Raw genomic sequence first — 19,814 nt, 5'->3', positions numbered from 1 at the left:
GAACGAACTAAAAAAGCCCGTTTTTCCATCAAACTTGCCTCCTCAAATGCTCCTCCTAATATCACCCCAGTACACATGTTATCCGCTCAACGAGCCTTCTTAAAACTGTACAAAAAACAGGTTTTTATGCTTTTACAAATATTATTTTTGTCTCTCTTCTTCACGGATATTTTTTATTAAGGTAATGAGCTTCCAAGCATTATTAAAAAGCCACGGTTTTTGCAGAAAAATGTCCCTGAAAATATACCTACTTGCAGATGCCATCCATGTAAAAGCGCCCTTTTAAAGGCCTATTTGCAAAAAATGCTTTTCACCTGATTTCTATACAGCTTTGTTGAAAAATACCAGTATATTTCTTGCAACTCACGAAGGCGAGTGAGCTTTACTTGTGTGTGTACGTGTACATGCACATAACGATAGTGTAATATCTATCAAAACTTTTGAAAAACAAACAGTAGTGAGCCACCACACATGTAAAGCTCACTCGCCTTCGTGAATAAATTGCAACAACTAGGTATAACCTATTTTGCGATGTTATGGGTTTTTTTGTGTAGTATTAGGTAAAATAGGATATGTAAAATAGAAACCATTCATATAAAACAACAAACTTAAGGGACAAAATATTTATTTATTTATTTATTTATTTATTTAAAGGCACAACCACAGAATACAATTCAATAAAATTACAATGATAACTTAACTAGGTTTCACATTTAAATTATATTCCTATGAATGTTGCACACAACATTTATATAAGAATAATTAAGTTAAAATATGATCGAAATCCCATCTATCTACAAGAGTAATGAATAACTTGTAAGTATAGTTTAGCTATAAAGTGCTACCGCCATTTGGCTACGTCAAGCACCTTCTGTGGGCTGAAACTGTGGACTGTGGACTAAATCTCAAAAACTACTGGTTTGATTTGACGAATTATTTTTGTATAGAATAGTTCATTTATTGAGGAAGGCCATAGGCTATAAAACATCACGCTACAATCAATAGGAGCAGAACTTCAACGAAATATGTTGCAAAAACGGGAACTTCTATTTTAAAGCGAATAAAGTCGCGGGCACAGCTAGTTTTAAAAACGACAATTTTAAAACATTTAACACTGCACTCTAAGCATCAAACTAATGAAGCATTCAACTTTAAACTGTCATACCTCCTTTGTGATTAAAAAGTCACTGGTGCGAGAAACGATCAAAGGGGCCCTTGTCTATGCTCTATTGAGAAGATGAGCCCGTTAGTCTATGCCCACCGCTGACCAATCATTAGCGTCGGTTCCCGCGTTCTTTATTTAAAATTATAACGTTCGAACGGTCAGTTGAGCTTCGGCGTCCGTCGAGTAAGCACATCTTTTGATCACATTTTTCGCTCTATTAAAAAATGGGGGTAGTATTGGAATAGAATGACTTTCCAGCCTATTTAGTACCCTTTTTCAGGCTATTTTTGGGTTTCTGTGAGAATGGGTTTTAAAAATCGGTCATGTGGAGGTAAAAAGGCAGTGGGTCGGTTTGTTTAAAAATATTAGGACAAGTCAGGTGGCAAATTTTTAAGCAGGCCGTAAAATTTAAAAAATCCGGTCGTTTATGCAGCGACCATAGAGTTATGGACAGACCATATTTTCCAGAGACCATATTATTATATTATAAAGTACGTTATAAGCCAATTATAAAAACAAAGTTAGCTATAAAACTTGGCAACCGATGAATCTCGTTGGTTCAATTCCTGTCATCAATCTAAATTGCTTTTATATGACAATTATAATATGGCCTGTCTACCTGTACTTATGTATGGCATGTCACTGTCTATCGTTATTAAAATTTCTTTAGCGATAAGAGTAGCTTCTCAAACTAAATTTTAAATAAAAGTTAAAAGGGGCCGTCCATATATTACGTCATTCTAAATTAGGGGGGGGGGGGGTTGGTCTGCGGATGACGGACAATCGCACCCCCCACCCCCCCGTATCATGACATAGACCGCAGATTTGCCATGCAGATGTGCCAGGGAGTACTAATCATTAAGAAATGACGCTAGGATGATTGTAGGGGGGGGGGTCTAAAATCTGAAAAAATCGATGACGTAATTTATGGACGGCCCCAAAGTGGTTTATTTAAAACTAGCAACCGTGGATCCCGTTTTACCCCCTTAGGGGTGGAGTTTCGTAAAATCCTTTCTTAGCGGATTGCCTACGTCATAACATACCTGGCTACCTGCATGCCTTTCAGCCCGATCCGCCCAGTGGTTTGGGCTGTGCGTTGATAGATCACTATGTCAGTCAGTAAGTCAGTCAGTCACCTTTGAGTTATACAATATTTATTTAGATAATATTGGGGTAGACGGGTTCACGCCACGTTTTTCTGTAATAAATCGTAATTCACATGCACGAAAATGCGGAATAAGAAATTTAAATACAAAAATCGTTTATTAAATTCACATAATTGTGTATTGGATTGCAAATTTCTCCTGAATTGCTGATGGCTAACAGGATCAAAGCATCCATGGGAACGAATAGGATCAGAGACTGAATCTACAGTCTGATTCAGTAGGATTGGCGTCAACGGGAATATACCCACCTCTCGTTCCCACCGCTGCAACTCCTGTGTAGCAGTCCTGGATCTGTCAATAGGCCGTATAGGCCGCGGCCTAGGGGCGACAGCAAAGTCAAAGTCAAAGTCAAAATTTCTTTATTTGTTTAGACCAATAAATAGTTCTTACAAATCGTCATTTTGCTCTTAAGGAGCCTCTACATGTCTCATAATCTTTTTACCCTACCAGCGCTTCGAGACCAACATTTGGCAAGTGCTGAGAAGAGCGTCCTAGGGGCGGCAGATTTCAGATGACGCTTACTCGATTTCAGAAGATAAAAGTTAAATAAAGATCCAATCCCACCCTAGCCTACGGGCGGCAAAACTGTAAATCCAGCACTGCTGTGTAGCCAGGATCTACAGCTTGACCGCCAATAACCCAACCAGTGAAGGTCAAGTTTGTCCCGGGGAAAGTTAAACTGTCATTGGACCCGCAACGAAATTAATCAGAAGAACATAGGAGTTCGAAGTTAAGGATTGGCGTCAGGGAGATTTTAAGGCCACCTCTGTGGTCTAGTGGTAAGACCACCTGCTTCAGAACCAGAGGTCTCAGATTCGATTCCTAGTCACAACTCACATGCTAATTTTAGCATCGATTTATCGGCGATTTCGCCGCTTTTTAGAAGCTGAATGCAGCGACACACATTCCACACCACATTGAATTAGAAAGAAAGAAAGAATAATTTATTGGAATTATTATTATTCATTTTATAAACTCGTGCTTAATGAAGAAAACGTCAGTAATATCTTCTTCTTCTTTAATTTTTTTTTAAGATTTAGTAGTTTTTTTTATAATTATTTTTAGTATTTACTATCATCATCATCGTCTCAGCTATAGGACGTCCACTGCTGAACATAGACCTCCCCCAATGCTATCCACATCGCCCGGTTGGTAGCGGCCTGCATCCAGCGCCTGCTACCTTTATGAGGTCGTCGGTCCACCTTGCAGGTACACGTTTTCTGATGAACATATCCGGTACGAAGTTCGCCAAATCAGCTATGTATTATCTACCAATCCATACTACCCTTGCTACACTACGACATATTTTAACGCTTAAAAGAACCCTTGATACAAATCTGCTCACATAACGAGCTTACGAACTACTATGACGGATTAAATTACCCCCGCCTCGGCGATCAAAGGGTTAAGATAGGGAACGTATGGAAAGGGTAATCTTAGATTTAGGTTTGTTTAGTTTATGCAGTGGCTCGGATTGTTTGGGGTTAAACGAGTGGGCTTTGTTTGTCTTTTTAAGGGTTAAGTTGTACATTCGCAAAATTTGTCAAGCGAGGGTATATGACTATGTTTTACCCGACTACAGTGAAACGAAAAGAAAGGGTCATAATATTTATATTATTTGTACACTGCTAAAATATTTTAATGTTCTTAAGGCTGACAATAGTGACTATTACATTCACAAACAATGCTTGCTTAACTGAAGCAGCAAGCAGCAACTTATTGTCCCGAAGCAGTGGTAGGGTTAATACTGGGATGTGTAAAAGTGCTTTTTAAAAGCCTACTTGCATAAATAAAATGAGTTTTTTAACGGGCCAATGACTGTTTACCTTTCCCCCGGGACAAACTTAGCCTTCACTGGTAGGGTAATGGCGGTCAAGCTGTAGATCCTAGCTACACAGGAGTTGCAGCGGTGGGAACGAGAGGTGGGAATAATCCCGTGCCAAATATTATTTATAAAAAATACTATATCCTAGTTATTAAAATTTTCTATCGTTAAGTGTCGCATCTCAAACCAAATCCATAGCGAAAGGTCACTGACTGACTCATTCATAATGAAATCTCAAAACTAGAAATGCCAGGAGTCTCAAATTTTGCATGGGGGTTCCTTTTAGAACGCAGGTACTCACTAAGACGGGATTTTGCAAAATTCAACCCCTAAGGGGGTAAAACGGGATCCACGCGTACGAAGTCGCTAGTTAGCTAGTTCTAAATAACTTGAAAAAAATTGAATTGCCTAAGATGAATAATTATTCTATTTTATTTTCAACACGTCCCCGTTTCCCACCAGTTCAATAACCCCACAGGCCTCACCAAGCATCGAACCTGCGCTAATCCTATGATCAAAGGTTTCAAAGTGCTCACTGAGCATACGCGACGAGCGTGAACGCACGGTGGGTGGCGTTGGAACATGCATGGGAATTGAAATTTCCCATGCACGCAGGTAATTTGTAACAGGGTAACTATCAATATTAAAAAACATTCAACAGGTATTAAAAGTTTCTAGATTTAAGAGTCGCATCTCAAACTAGCTACATTTGAAATACTTGCAAAAATCTGATTGCCTAAGTTGGGAATCGAACCCACGACCTTTCACTTGCAGGGCGACTGCTCTTAACCATCTGAACTTCTTAGACAATGGGAGAACCTGTCATTCGCAAGCGAAAGGTTGTGAGTTCGATTCCCACCTTAGGCAATTAAATTTTTCAAGTTATTTCAGAAAATCACATTCAAGTCATTGAATGTGATTTTCATAAAAGTGTGCGAGTGTGCGTAGATACTCATGTTTACTAATAATACGGTTTTTATTGGTGATAAACGGGCCTATAATACTATTTCTTTACTTATCTGGATACTTACCTAAATTATAAAAAAATATTAATTTCAAAGGTAACGATATCAAGTTACCTCGAAGAAGAAGAAGAATCAAGTAAAATAAACATTAATAAAAAATATTTTAACAGTCATAAAAATACATTAAAAGAAATTTTCATTTGGCTTTATCAAATTTCGAACCCAAGATCTTACTCAAAAGGACTAACAAATTCTCTAAATTGTAACAACATCCCCACTAATATCTGAAGTTCTGACCTTGCCGTAATGGCTAAGTCAAATCATATCAAATCAAAACAAATCATTTGCAGGATGCAGGATATCGCATAACTGGACTGTTGAACACACAAATTTTTGAAATTTGAAATTCGAAAGGATCGTTTTTTCCCCATCAATCCCTAATTTTTAAGTGATCCCTATGGTAACAAATAACAGGAAATTCATTTTCAAAGGGGTCACTTAAAAATTAGGGATTAATGGAAAAACGGGTCGTCTCCATGGGAAGGAGCCCTTGCCTAACTGCCTCCGGTAAGACTCGAACCCAAGATCTTACTCAAAAGAATCAGAATCAGAAAGGACTAACAAATTCTCATCGCTCCGCTCTACCTTGTTGGAAACCGTGCCTTACTGTCTCCATCGAGATTCGAACCTCAAAAGGACTAACAAAACTCTAGATTGTAATAAAGTCACCACTAATATCTGAAGTTCTGACCTTGCCGTGATGGCTGAGTAAGAGTTGTCAATTGACGGCCAACTTGACCAGACCTCTGCATCGTTGGGTACAGCACAAATGATGATTGTGTGGATGAAGGTTTTGGGACATAGCTTATTTTGTAGTTCAGTAATTCTAATTCGGTAACGAAGTCTAAAATATTATTCGTTCGTTCGTTTCAGCCAAATAACATCCACTGCTGGACAAAGGCCTCCTCCAAGGTTGTCCACAATGCATGGTCCTGCGCTGCCCGCATCCAGGCTCTTCCCGCGACCTTTACCAGATCGTCGGTCCACTTAGTAGGAGGCCTGCCCACGCTACGTTTTCCAGCCCTTGGTCGCCACTCGAGAACTTTTCTGCCCCAACGGCCATCGTCTCTACGAGCTATGTGCCCCGCCCACTGCCACTTGATTTTAGCAATTCTGCGAGCTATGTCGGTCACTTATATTACTATCACTCTTTTATTTATAGAGAAATACTGCATTGTACTTAAGACCACGGTTGCAGCATAGCAGCCAAAACGTCAAGCCGTGACTACATTCTGTAACTCATGTAAAAAATTAAGCTTTGAGACCCGTATTTCACTATGTTAGTTGAAATGGAACGCGAAAGTTTTTAAATCACTCTTTTATTGTTTCTGTGTCATAACCCACCCAATCTTAATTGAGTTATACTTACCTATTATAATGTAGATACTTAGTCCAACTAGGTACTAATTCCAAGGTACTACTTTTCAAGGAAACCATGTAGGTACCGTTCATTATTTGCGCAAATATAAATATTTTCTCTTGTGACAGCAATGGGGATGTTGCCTGGGTCAAAAAGCAAGAGTTTTAATTAGTCCGTCATTTAACTTATCAAAAAATACTCTACACGTATTTTTCACTTTTTCAAACTAATGAAAATTTAAAGAGATAAAGCGCCCCAAAGTTCATAAGAAGAGGCCCGTGACGTCAACGCTTGCTTAAAAATGCCGCACGTTGTGACGTCGTGCGCAACTTCAACGCACCATAACTATGTAATTATTTGCTAGATTGACAAATAAAAATATATGTGTCCAATATTTTTTGATATTAAACATTACGGACTAAAAAAATTTTTTTAGGCAACTCAGATTACGAGAGCTATTCGTACAGTTGTTTTGAGTATCATCAAATATTGGTTAGTCCATCTTTAACTAAGGCTGAGTTTGTGCTTTTTGTATGGAGTTTGACAGATTTCTAGCGTTAGTCAAAGTTAAAGTAGGATGGTGCAACTCAGCTTTAGATATTTGTACTTATTAGTTTAGTCAAAAATTGGTTAGTCCATTTTAACTAGTGATGTCATACAAAATAATCGGTTTTTTTACACATTTTTTATAGTTTACTATCTTTCCGCCCGCGGCTTCGCTCGCGTGGACTATATTATCTACATATTTTACGGAACCCTATTTTTTTCCAAAATAAAATTTAGCCTATGTTACTCGTGGATAATGTATCTTTCGAATGGTGAAAGAATTTTAAAAAACGGTCCAGTAATTTTTGAGCCTATTCATTACAACCAAACAAAAAAACAAAATAAGTTTTCTTCTGTATAATATTAGTGTAGATTAATTTAATTAATCAATTTCTTGGTACTTTGGTCTAACCTTCACTTTACCCACAATACATTGTTGAGCTATGACTACTTACTGATGTGTCATTTGACTGTGACAGTCAGAGCTCTACATATTGTGGTCAGGTGACGCCGATACAGACCGGGGTCGCGGGTCAAATGCTTATCACGCGTTCTGATAAGGATGTAGTGATGTGCGCGAGAGTTGTCATTTTATTTGATATTCAAACTCAAATAAAGTATTAGGGTTCAATAAAAAATCCACGATAGCCGAATGGAGAAGGGGTCGGTTGGCATACGAGGAACGCGGGTTCGAATCGAACCCGCCGCCGATCGACTATTTGTGGTGAACCCACTCGTGACACATTTTTAATTAGCTACTACGAGGGATTAACGAGACTATTAAGAATTTTTGCAATACAAATTACTGGTATTCAAACACTTGACAATTATATCGATCGCTTCGTTTGAAGCGAAATCGATATTATCACGAATGTTACTTTGTCTAGGAGGCTGAATAGTGTTCACTGGAGGAGCAGGATCCTTTCTAATTTACCAGAGGCAAATGTAGGATTTGGCCTTCACTCCCCACGCTGGCCATAAGGGGTTGGAGAGAGAGATCTGATCCCTTAGTCGCTTACGACATCCACGGGAAGAATGGGGGGTCCTATTTCTACTCTGTAACCAAAAGTACATAGAAATTTCCCCCGAGACAATCTTGACCTTCACTGGTTGGGTTTTCATTGACGACCAAGCCCACCCAAGCTGTAGATTCTGGCTACACAGGAGTTGCAACGGTGGGAACGAGAGGTGGGAATACTCGTAGTCCCGTTAACGCAAAAAAGTAACGAATAAAAAAATACCTATTATTTTTAACACAATGTGTACATCACTAGCTTAATCAATTGAAGAGAGAACAATTATTTGACTCAGAGAGTCGTCCGTCTTCAAACAACATGTTGATGTGTTTATTATAATAATTATTAATCGTTAGGGAAAGTTATTATTACTATTAAGAGTTAGAACAGAATAAAGTGAGTGAATTTGTGTATTTTTGGTGATTTTTGTGGCGATTTGTTATACCAAGGATACTTAGTGTGATAATAATCAAGGATTATTAATAATTATTAAAGACTATCTTTAGAAAAACATTCGTAGGTCAGACTTTGTTGGTGGAAGTGAGTAACTTAGAGCTTCTTTTATTGTTCAAAATCTTATGTTATCTCATGTTTTTTTTTTCATGATACTTTATTGAAAGGTTTTTAGTTATAAAATGTATCCTTTTTGTAATCTAAATCACTCTTTTAATTGTAGGTATGTTCATTATTGTCAATTGTACAACATTTACATAAATATCGTACAAATAAATAAAGAGCAAAGATTTGTGTGTTTGCTACGAATAAACTCAAAAACTACCGGACCGTTTTCGAAAATTCTTACACCATTATAATGCTACATAAGTCATTGTATAGCATAGAGGCTATAACAGACCTTTCACGCAAGCAAACCCGCGGGAAAAGCTATTAGTAAATGCCTTTGCCCGCGATTTTTCGCCCTTCTTCTTCTTCTTCTTCTTTCCGTGCCTCTTCCCATTATTTGGGGTCGGTCCTCCTCGTTTTCATGACGCCAGATCGCCAGATCGCTCGATCCTGGGTTGTCTCTTCGTTCAGCTGGGCCTGTTTCAAATCCTTTGATATAGTGGACCTCCATGTAGCAAACGGTCGTCCTCTGCCTCTACTGCTGTCTGGTAGTGCGAGAGCTTTCTTGACGACATGATCTTCATCTCGTCTCATGTTGTGTCCGTACCATCTCATGCGGGATTCTTTGATCTTGTCAGTGATGGGGGCGACCTTGTAGCTTCCTCTGATGTGTTCGTTGCGCACTTTATCGAGTCTCGTTACGCCGGCCGCCCACCTCAGCATCTTTATCTCACAGGTATGGTATGCTTCACTTAAGCTAGCATCGTCTGTGAATACGGGCGTTTGTCTGTCATAGCTTAAGCTATAATATAGATAGCAAAAGCTTTATCACGCGCGTCCCTGTTTCAAAAACCAGAATAAAAACTGTCCTATGTTCTTTCCCGGGACTCAAGCTATCCCTATGCCAAATTTCATCAAAATCGGTTCAGTGGTTTAGGCGTGAAAGCGTGACAGATAGACAGAGTTACTTTCGCATTTACTATAATACTAGCGGCCCGTAGATCCCATTTTACCCCCTTAGGGGTTGAATTTTGCAAAATCCCGTCTTAGTGAGCACCTACGTTCTAAAAGGAACCCCCATGCAAAATTTGAGACTCCTAGCACTTGTAGTTTCTGAGATTATGTGATGAGTGAGTGAGTCAATCAGTGACCTTTCGCTTTTATAGATATAGATTCGAAGGGACGTAGGGATAATTAGTAGGGATTATTTCATAGAACAGTGTAGGTACATGAGGCGGACTTAATGCCTTTCGGCATTTTCCTCCAGTCAACCTTAGGGCCAAACTGAAAATAAAGTAGGTAGATTAGTTTAGTAGGGAAGTAGAGATAGTTATAGAAAGCTCACATAGTAGAGCTGAGAGCATACTAATTGTTGTTTATTTAATAGATTAGATTAGGTACATGCTATTTGTACTTCTCTCACATACCACAGACACAGGCAGACAGTGGTGACTGAGTTTGTTGCGGCGCTTCTTCTCAGCACTTGCCAAATGTTTGTCTCGAAGCGCTGGTAGGGCAAAAAAAGAATGAGACATGTATAGGCTCCTTAAGAGCATTTGACGATTTGCAAGAACTAATTTAATTAGTCTAAACAAATAAAGATAATTTTGATTTTTACCGTCGAGTTTTAGGATCAATATCTGGGTCTGGGAAATTTTATCTGTACTAATATTATAATTGCAACAATAACTCTGTGTCAGTCTGTTACCTTACATTTTTGGGAAATTTGGTATGGATGAAGTTTATAACCCAGGGAAAAAACATAGAAATTAAATGGTTTTTATTCCGGTTTTTGACAGGGAGTAGGTACACGCAGTATAATCTTTCTACGTCATCATTCAAGCGAGTGAAGACACGTGATAAGCTAGTACTTATTAAAATATGTACTTAATTAAAGTTTTTTGTTTTCAGAAAGTTAAAAAAATGAGAGCAGTGTATTTGATTGTTATTATTGGTAAGTGATAATAATAAAATGTGTAATACTTTACTAGTTTAGTCTTTTTCTGAATAGGTTTCTTGGTGCTAAATAATCATTTTTCTTTCTTTCTTTATTTTTCAGCTCTATCAACCAAAGTATTCGCGACCAAAGACCTCCGCCTGCTATTCCCTCTTGATAAGCAGTACGTATACGAGGTCCACGCCTCTCTGTCTACCCTCTCAAGCGCTAGCGATGGTAAGTTCTTAGGAATCAATAGAATCAAAATCTTTATAGTATAGGCCCTTTTATAGGTGCCACGTCCCAAATATACCTTGCCCTACCACCACTTCGACTACTGAGATTGAATATAGAGAAAAAGCCACCATAAAAGCTGATTTTTATAAATCATATTTGGGCAATAATTAGAAGTAGTTTCCCCATCAGCCAGACAGTTTTGACAGTTCCAACTCCTTGCCAGAAAGTTTTTTTAGGTTAGCTGCCAAAGCCACGATGACCCAAACTTCATAATTCACCAACATTAGATATAAAATATCTTTTATTGGGAACATAAGCCGACAAACTTTCAGCTTTTATAAAATGACGTAGGCCTGGCGTTCACTAACTATTCGTCTATTCACTCTACTATGGCGCCGTCTTGGTTTTGACTTGTCATAGTCCTTCAACAGCTTCAGTTTGCGCCACTGTTTTAGTCACTGGCAAGTGTCAGGACCATGCTCTACAGTGGCGCCAACTGATAAGCGCTATAATGACTATATTTTTAACTTCAGGCTACAAAGACACTTCCTGGAGCCTCACAGGCCGCCTGAAGGCCCAAGTCTTCGACAACGAAAGCCATGTGAGATACGAATTGGACGACATAAAGGTAAACACCTACCTAATTATCACAGATCACAGAAACTAAAGGGAGATGTCGACAAGGGGGCGTGGCCGGTGTCGCAGCAATATGCCCAAAAACAGAACACATTGCTCGTGAAAGCATTGATGACAGCAGCGACGTCATAATGTAAACAGCTTACATTGCTTGCGTAGTACTAAAGATTATTCGAACGTTGAGTACTGATACCGCAGTGGATAATGAGCACATAAAATATTTTGATTACTTTGTGTGTGTGAATTTCTAATGCAACACAGTTTCGAACTTAGCGCATTAGTTGACATCTCTCTATATCTCTTTGATCCGAGCAATCCGAGAGTCATTATTGTAGTGTACGGCTCATAACCGAACCGATTTTGATAAAATGATAGTGTTACCTACTTTTTACCCGACTGCGCCAGAAGGAGGGTTATGTTTTTAACACGCTTTTATTAGGTCGTCGTGTAGGTATGTAATGTAATGGAATCTAAGAATCTAAATTACACGCACTTCTAATTCTTGTATCATCATGAAACTTGGCAATTATACTATGTAGATTAGATGACAATACAATATTATGGTACCATCGAGCTGGTCTGATGATGGCACTGGAAGGCGGCCATAGGAACTCCTAAACGAAACGGTTGAATTGCATCGAGTTTGGGTTCATTGAATTTGTCTTTTCGAGCACTTTAGTGCTAGATGATGTTCAGGATCCTGCCTTTTAGTGCAGTAATTAAAAGCGTGTTTTTAGCTTTTTAAACTATTAATTTATCTATCGTATAAAAAATTTCCAGGTCCATGTAACAAGCAAAACTGATGGCCACATATCCTATCAGTTTGATAACGAACTCGCACCATTGAAATTACCATGGATCGTAGAATATTATAAGGTGGGTTTTATTTGGCTATCATCATCATCATCATCATCATCATCATCATCATTAATGCGGACAGTGCAGGACCGGACTTTGTGGAAATCCTTGGGGGAGGCCTTTGTCCAGCAGTGGACGTCATTTGACTGAAACGACCGAACGTAGAAGCCAAAATAGATAGTAACAAAAGACAATCACCAGTAGGTACTTCATTTTGCATACGCACACAGACGCGTCTAAAGCGGGTGGCATTCGCGCTCGCATTGGTTTAGACTGGTTTATGATTAATGAGTTAGTGGTTTAGACTGGTTTGTGATATTGTGTCATTCTTCAGTCTTTGACCGAGCGCTCTTTGTATGTAGATTGTCTTCTACTCCTATCTATTTTGTGCTATTGGTGTTCATCATCATCATCATTTCAGTCACAGGACGTCCACTGCTGAATATAGGCCTCCCTCAACGATTTCCACATCGCCCGGTTGGTAGCGGCCTGCATCCAGCGCCTTCCTGCTACCTTTATGAGGTTGTCGATCCACCTTGTGGGTGGACGCCCTACGCTGCCATTGGTGTTAAGTATAATAAAATATTATATACTTTTTTGCAGGATATTTGTCTCATCGAAGCCATATTCCTGCCGGCAGAACCCACGTGGGTCTCAAATGTGAAACGCGCACTCAGTCTGAACTTCCAATTGAAGAAGGGCGAAGGGATCTACACCAGCTATGAAGTAAGTAAAAGCACAGTACGGCCATTCTCAGATGAGCTAGTTTTTGCGTGTCCGGGCTGTTAAATCGTTAAAAATGACAAATTAGAAACATGCAAGTATTTTTATATGTTACTTCACAACCCTATCCAGTTGTGCATTAAATCATAGGCCTTTATTTGAAGTATTTGTGTCTAAATTAATTTCATGAACCTCTGTTCTCTAATTACCGTTACGTGTCCGCACACCGACTTAATGTTAAAAGTTGGCTGTAATTTTTATGTCGTAAAGATTTGGTTTACTCCATTCAACATTTTAAAGAGTATAAAAGATAGTCTTATGCATAGCAAAATATCTATTCAATAGAACCATTCTGTAAATAATTAGAATTAAAAAACTGCTTGTCCGAGCGAAAATCCTAATTCCCGTGACGTTTTTTGTTTTTGGGCACACAAGCCTAAATAATAATATTTGACACATCATTTACGCGCGCGGCGCGAGCCCTTAGTTAGTTCTATGACCTGTAAGCAAGTAGACGTCTATTGCGTTGGCGTACCGTCGATGAATTGCGTAAGAGTATAATTACCATATCTTTGGTTTTCAATTTTTCTATTTACCATGTCCTTATTTTTAAACTAGATTTTTGAAGGTAGATCCACGTTGTTGATTCAAATAGAATCGGTACTTTGGCCTCCATACGTTATAGTAAGACAGTATTTGCATACCCTGCAGATTTTGGAAATTTTGAAGAAAACCTATCGTTTTCTAATTTCCATGTACTAATTACCATATATTTATAATCACCGTTGTATGTAGTTATTACCTACAAACTGCACTCACGATTGAATAAGTATAATTATAAAATAGCTAGACTTTCGCATAACAACTTTACGGACTTTTCTTCCAATCTGACATCAAAATTTTGAAAAGCTTTTGTTAGAGTTACCTCAAAATAGATTCGATTTCATGACGAATGTTCAGCTTCAGTTGCTGCATGGTTGTTGGATTTTAGAGTATATTTTAACCCCTAAGGTAACCTCACACAAAGAAGTTAGCTGGAGTGAAATCGGGGCTTCCTGATGCCCAGGAGATGTCACCCCTGCGTGAAACATGTCTCGTACCAGATATTTATTTTTACTATTAATATCATTGATATTAACATGTTAAATCATTAATTAATTCTAATATAATACCATTAAAATCTATCCATGTTAATTTTGCCCTAAAAAGATGAGATTGTCCAACAGTAACACTTACCTGGCGTGATCACATTAAGAACAAAAGGGAACAAATGAACAGACAATGGGCCTTTTCAAGACGAGTGTTTAGGCACTTTGTACCATCCTAGACTGCATGCAGCTTTGTTATGCATGCATTGAAAAAAAACTTCGTGATATGCAATGGATACTGGGCAGAAGAAGCTTGGAGAACAAACTAAATACAAATGCATCCTAAGACCCATATAGACATATGGCATCGACCGGTTTACAAAGTCCACTGAAGTGATACCAAACGTCAAAGAGGGTGTAAAAAATTCCTGTAAAGCTTACAAACAAAGACTAGACCGTCATGAAATCTATTTGCTGCATCCCTTCTAAATTCTGAGAATTCTGCATTCAGGCTCAGGAGAAAGCGAATAGCATCAATCTGAAAACTTATTGTAAAAGAATCGAGGTGACAAATACTGGGATATGCAGAGCTGGAACTGTCATTATTACAAATTCAATTTAATCTGATTAAGAGATGGCTGATCACAGATAGATTAAGTGTTCCTGTTATAGCCTCGATTCTTGCAGTAGGTACACTGAAAATATCATGATACAATAAATAATAGAAATTAGTGTTTTTCTTTTTGCAAAGGGTTATTAAGAGTACCTACAGCCTTTTATATGACGCTTGTGTACAAAATCAATGCAAGATGTTGTTTTTTTGCTATTTTACATATCTTTTCTAATTACCGTTAGATTAAGTATTAGCCTTATCTAATTACCGTGACCATAAAATTTTTGGGTCTCATTTACTCGAAAACCGCTTTGAATAATTTGACGCCTTTACGATAGTTAAATTCGTACTTTTCATGTGTTTTATATTTCAATGCGTTTAAGTCAATTAAGCCAAATTTAAAAAATAATATGGTAATTAGGCTGAGAACGCCTAATCGTGAGAATGGCCGAGTAGATAAACATACAACCCAATTGAATTAGGTATGTGGTGCATAATCTTTTCTTAAAGGTTTTAAACCTTTGTTTGTCACCTGTCATCGGCTTTGCAATGGAGGGAAGTCGAACCTTAATTTCGAACTCCTCCTAAATGTTCTTCTGTTTAATTTCGTTGCGGGTCCAATGACAGTTTAACTTTCCCCCGGGACAAACTTGACCTTCATTGGTTGGGTTTTTATGGCGGTCAAGATTGTAGATCCTGGCTACACAGGAGTTGCAGTGGTGGGAACGAGAGCTGGGAATAGTCCCGTTAAACCCAATTGAATTAACTGCGCACCTCGGTGAATGCGACTCTCCATCGCACTCACCCGCACACCTCCTCGTGTTCGCCTATAGTCTGTCGCCGAGCACGTAGAATTTTGTCCAATGACCCCAAGCTACCTATCCTTATCGCTCGCGCGTAATTATATTGCTGTCGCGACTGTGCGACGGGCGGCAGCAGTGAGTGTGTGAGCGCCACACATTGGACAACATTCTACGTGCTCGGCGACCAGACTTTAGAGTGTCGATGTGACGTCACGGCTGCCAGGTCGATCAGTTTGTACAGGGTGATAGCGTAAGCAGTCGTACCTTTTAAACTGCGAAATAAAAAATATTACAGAGGTTTGAAATAATATACAATATTTTTTTTAAACTTACATTTCATTTTGTCCCGTGTTGCACTGCAGTAGGCCTCACTCACGACACCCACGATGACGTCACAACCATCAGTTGTTCCCACTCGCTCAATGCTAAAACTACCTTCTTCTTGTCGAGCACAACCGTAAATATCGTATTGTAATAGCAAACTTCAATTTATCAGAAACAAAAGACAAATTCTTTGTGAAAAACACTACAACCGCGTTCAGGTTTGGCAACACACTTGAAACACTTTTAAAAAGGTAAAAAAATATTTAGTTACCTTCCCGACGTTCCGACTCGGTTGCACGAGTCATGGTCGCGGGCAGACAGAAGAGATGTGGCGTCGTCTGATGAGTTTTCTATATCCACCCGCATTTGCACAATATTTTTGTCGCTGGTATATAGTCAGTCCGACAAACAACACTTACAGTAACTACTAAAAGCGAGTTAAACGACTAAATTACTCGACTAGTCGGACCGCGTGACGTCAAGTCGACGTGCGCTAGCTTCCGTTACCCGGCGGGGAATGACGCGGGAAGGGATGAAGTGAGCGGGGGGAGTGGCGCAGACACGGCGGCGCCAGCGCATCGCGTTCGTTCGGTTGCTATGGCAACTACGATCAGAGTAAATATAAATGAGTAGGTCATCTTCATAGAAACGCACCGAGCGCGATTTTTATGTAATAATAAATAAATAAATAAATAATAACTTTATTAACATTAAAACAAGTACAGTATAAAATTGCGAAATCCCTGACTCCTGCGCTAGGTGTATGTACCTGTGTTACAGGAGCCAGTGCCCACACTTAAATCGGTGAATGTGAGCGCGCCAATACGTATGCGGCGCGCACGCACACACTGACAAAATTCGAAGCTAGCTACACGCGTTGGTTTGGCCGAACCTTAACTCTCGTTGCGCGACCTATACCTTCATACGTTTAATTATGATCTTCCTTCTGCAACGTTTCTTCCAGCCCTGCATCCACGACTACCGCTGCCTCACCACCTACGTCACAGACAAGAACAAGATCAAAAAGTTTACGTCCTCACCCTCATCTCCCAAGTTCGGGAACAGCTGGCGGTCTGTACCATGGACTGACCCCGTCTACCGCCAAGATCAGGCTCTGTGGAACTCTATTGCAAGTATTTTAAGTCTTTGTCTTTTGAAAATAAGTCTGGTTATAGTGTATGACTGATTGGTAAGGTCATCTCTAATGAGGCAAATGGAAGATATGGGTGAAAGATGGTTGGCAGTCCACAACAGTACGTTTCTCTAGAAACTTCCTGCCCCGTACAACCAAACTGTGGAATGGACTGTCGTCTGCGATGTTTCCGGACGGATACGACCTGCAAGCTTTCAAGAGGAGAGCATATCTTTACCTTAAAGGCCGGCAACGCACCTGTAACGCCCCTGGGTCTGTGGGTGTCTATGGGCGACGGTAATGACTTACCATCAGGTGATCCGTCTGCTCATTTGCCTCCTGACACATAAAAAAATTTGGCCTACACCTCCACGCTGGCCAGACGGTTTGGGGAGGCCGATGTTCGTATTTTGTCCCTCGGGAAGACATCCATGGGAAGAATAATAGTCCTATTCTACTCTGCCGATAAAACATCATACTAATTCTTGAATTAATGGAAAATTATACCTACTATTCCGCCGATGGGGCAGTATGGTTCTGGAGTGGAGGCCACGTACCGGAAAGCGCAGCATAGAACGTCCACCAAAAGGATGGGTGGGCCGATGACCTCATAAAGGTAGCAGGGAAGGCGCTGGATGCAGGCCGCCACCAACCTTAATTTCGAACTCCTCCTATGTTCTTCTGATTAATTTCGTTGCGGGTCTAATGACAGTTAACTTACCCCCGGGACAAACTTAACCTTCATTGGTTGGGTTCTTATGGCGGTCAAGCTGTAGATCCTGGCTACACAGGAGTTGCAGCGGTGGGAACGAGAGGTGGGAATAGTCCCGTAGGCCGCCACCAACCGGCTACTGTGGAAACCATTGGGGGAGGCCTATGTTCAGCAGTGGACGTCCTATGGCTAAAATGATGATGATGATGAAACTAATTCCAGAAATTTACGTTTCCAGCCGGACACAACTTCAGTTTCCACTGAGAGGGAGTACGGATTGAATGACAGAACCGGTCTGACAGATATATCCATGTCAGAATTCATAGTATACAAGCTGGACGACACAGAACTGAAGGTGCTAACTGAGTGAGTATTGCAATCGCAATCGATATAGCAAATAGGGTAATTAACAATTTGAAAATTATAAATTTTATAACTTGAAAAAATCGAACTGCCTTAGGCAGGCGAGAATTGAACCCACGACCTTTCGCTTGCCGGACGACTGCTCTTTCAACTGAGCTACTTAGACACTGGATGAACCAGTCGAAATTAACAATTTCCTAAAAAAGCACTAAGGCTGGATGCACCAACAGTAACTACCTATTACGATAACCGGTGCTTTTTGTATGGATTTTGACAGATTTATGACGTTTGTTAAAGTCAAAGTAAGATGGTGCAACCCAGCCTTAAAATTCTTGCCCTTATCTGATTGAGGCCCGATTCAACCAAACTTTTATCCGAGAATAACTCCTGGTATAACTGGCACATTGACAGTTTAAGAATGGGAAATATGTCAAAACGTCGACTAACTGACGATTTATTCTGCGATTAATATTTACGGCCGTATTCGCAAACATTACTACGAGGTCTCACAGTGCGCGTGGCCGCACAGGGTAATACACGAACCAATCACAGAGCTCTAGTATTCAACGCTGTGCGTTCGATTTGCTGCTTCACATAAACAAGCATCGTTTACATACGGGCGTTACTCTTGTTTGGTCGAATCCACCCTGAGTACAAGTAGTTTTTAATCATCTCAATTGGTACCCTCCCTAAACCAAGTACCCTAAGCACAAATAACTTTGACAACCATAAAACTGTATTATTGACAATGATTGTTTGGTAGCTATCAGGAGAGAAAATATTATTTTATTCATTTGCGTAGTTAAAAATTAAAAATAATGATATTATGAAAAAAAACGTTAGCCACTAGCTTTTGTCGAAAGATATCTTTCTTGTTGTTTATTTAAGAAAATTAATAAAAAAAATTATATTGTGACAACAAACAACCATTGTCCATTCATTGTCATCACAACAGTAACAAGAATTGTTCGTGCTTGGGGTACAGGAATTGAAATCTTATATTGTCAATTCCAGGTTGACAATACAGTACGACAATGAGCCAGATCTTCAGCCTAAGAAGCCGGAGAACCTCGAGGTTACCAGGTCCAGCGTCAAGTATGACAGGGAGAGCTGTCAAGACTCCCTCTGTGGCATCATGACTGTCACCCAGGGGCATTTGAAGAACAGGACCTTTGAGGTAAGACGACATTTTAACCTCTGTGGCTAGAGTTCTTCGATTACCAGTGGAAGCGATTCCTGTTCTTCAAGGGCATTTAAGGAACAGAATTTTGAAGTAAGATCACCTTTACCATCTGTGGTTTATTGGTAAGACCTTCTGCTTCAAACCCAGAGATCTATGGTTTTTCGATTACCAGTGGAGGTGACTCCCTCTGTGGAATCATGGCTGTCACCCAGGAGCATTTAAAGATCAGGACCAGGTAAGGGCTCCAGTAAAGCAGGACCCAACAAAACTGGACTGTGAACACACACATGTGTGTTTGAAATTCGAATGGATCGAAACCACAAATGGGATATTCGTGTGAACGTTAATAAAACACATACGTGATCCTGTTCCAGTTCCTGCAAAAAATGAGATGTCTCCGTAGGAACAATCCCTAAGACGACCTTTTAACCCCCGATCTAGTGGGACCACCTGCTTAATCTTACCCAGACGTCCCGGGTTCCATTACCAATGGGGTCAAAATTTTCTGCTCGGTATAGTAGGTGCTCAGGGTTGGTCTATAC

At 39.7% G+C, this 19,814-nt stretch overlaps 1 protein-coding gene across 2 annotated transcripts in view; it reads left to right on the top strand.

The window, feature by feature from the left end:
- The first annotated feature begins 8,407 nt into the window (after positions 1 to 8,407).
- Positions 8,408 to 19,814, top strand: part of cv-d (vitellogenin-like lipoprotein) — a 34,587-nt gene continuing 23,180 nt past the window's right edge. Inside the window, exons 1-9 of one of the 2 annotated variants that reach the window (XM_028304507.1) lie at positions 8,408 to 8,643; positions 10,576 to 10,618; positions 10,724 to 10,837; positions 11,371 to 11,465; positions 12,254 to 12,349; positions 12,935 to 13,057; positions 16,847 to 17,011; positions 17,965 to 18,092; positions 19,104 to 19,266. In XM_028304507.1, the coding sequence (XP_028160308.1) occupies positions 10,588 to 10,618; positions 10,724 to 10,837; positions 11,371 to 11,465; positions 12,254 to 12,349; positions 12,935 to 13,057; positions 16,847 to 17,011; positions 17,965 to 18,092; positions 19,104 to 19,266 (915 nt within the window). In that variant the 5' untranslated portion in view covers positions 8,408 to 8,643; positions 10,576 to 10,587. The remainder of the gene's footprint in view (positions 8,644 to 10,575; positions 10,619 to 10,723; positions 10,838 to 11,370; positions 11,466 to 12,253; positions 12,350 to 12,934; positions 13,058 to 16,846; positions 17,012 to 17,964; positions 18,093 to 19,103; positions 19,267 to 19,814) is intronic. The other variant, XM_028304508.1, reaches the window with a different exon arrangement.

This window comes from Ostrinia furnacalis, unplaced genomic scaffold (genome assembly GCF_004193835.3).
Source record: "Ostrinia furnacalis isolate ACB-3 unplaced genomic scaffold, ASM419383v2 OfSCF1452, whole genome shotgun sequence".
NCBI classification, from domain to species: Eukaryota; Metazoa; Arthropoda; class Insecta; order Lepidoptera; family Crambidae; genus Ostrinia; species Ostrinia furnacalis.
The sequence above is the reverse complement of the archived record's forward strand: the minus strand, read 5'-3'. Positions and strand labels throughout refer to the sequence as shown.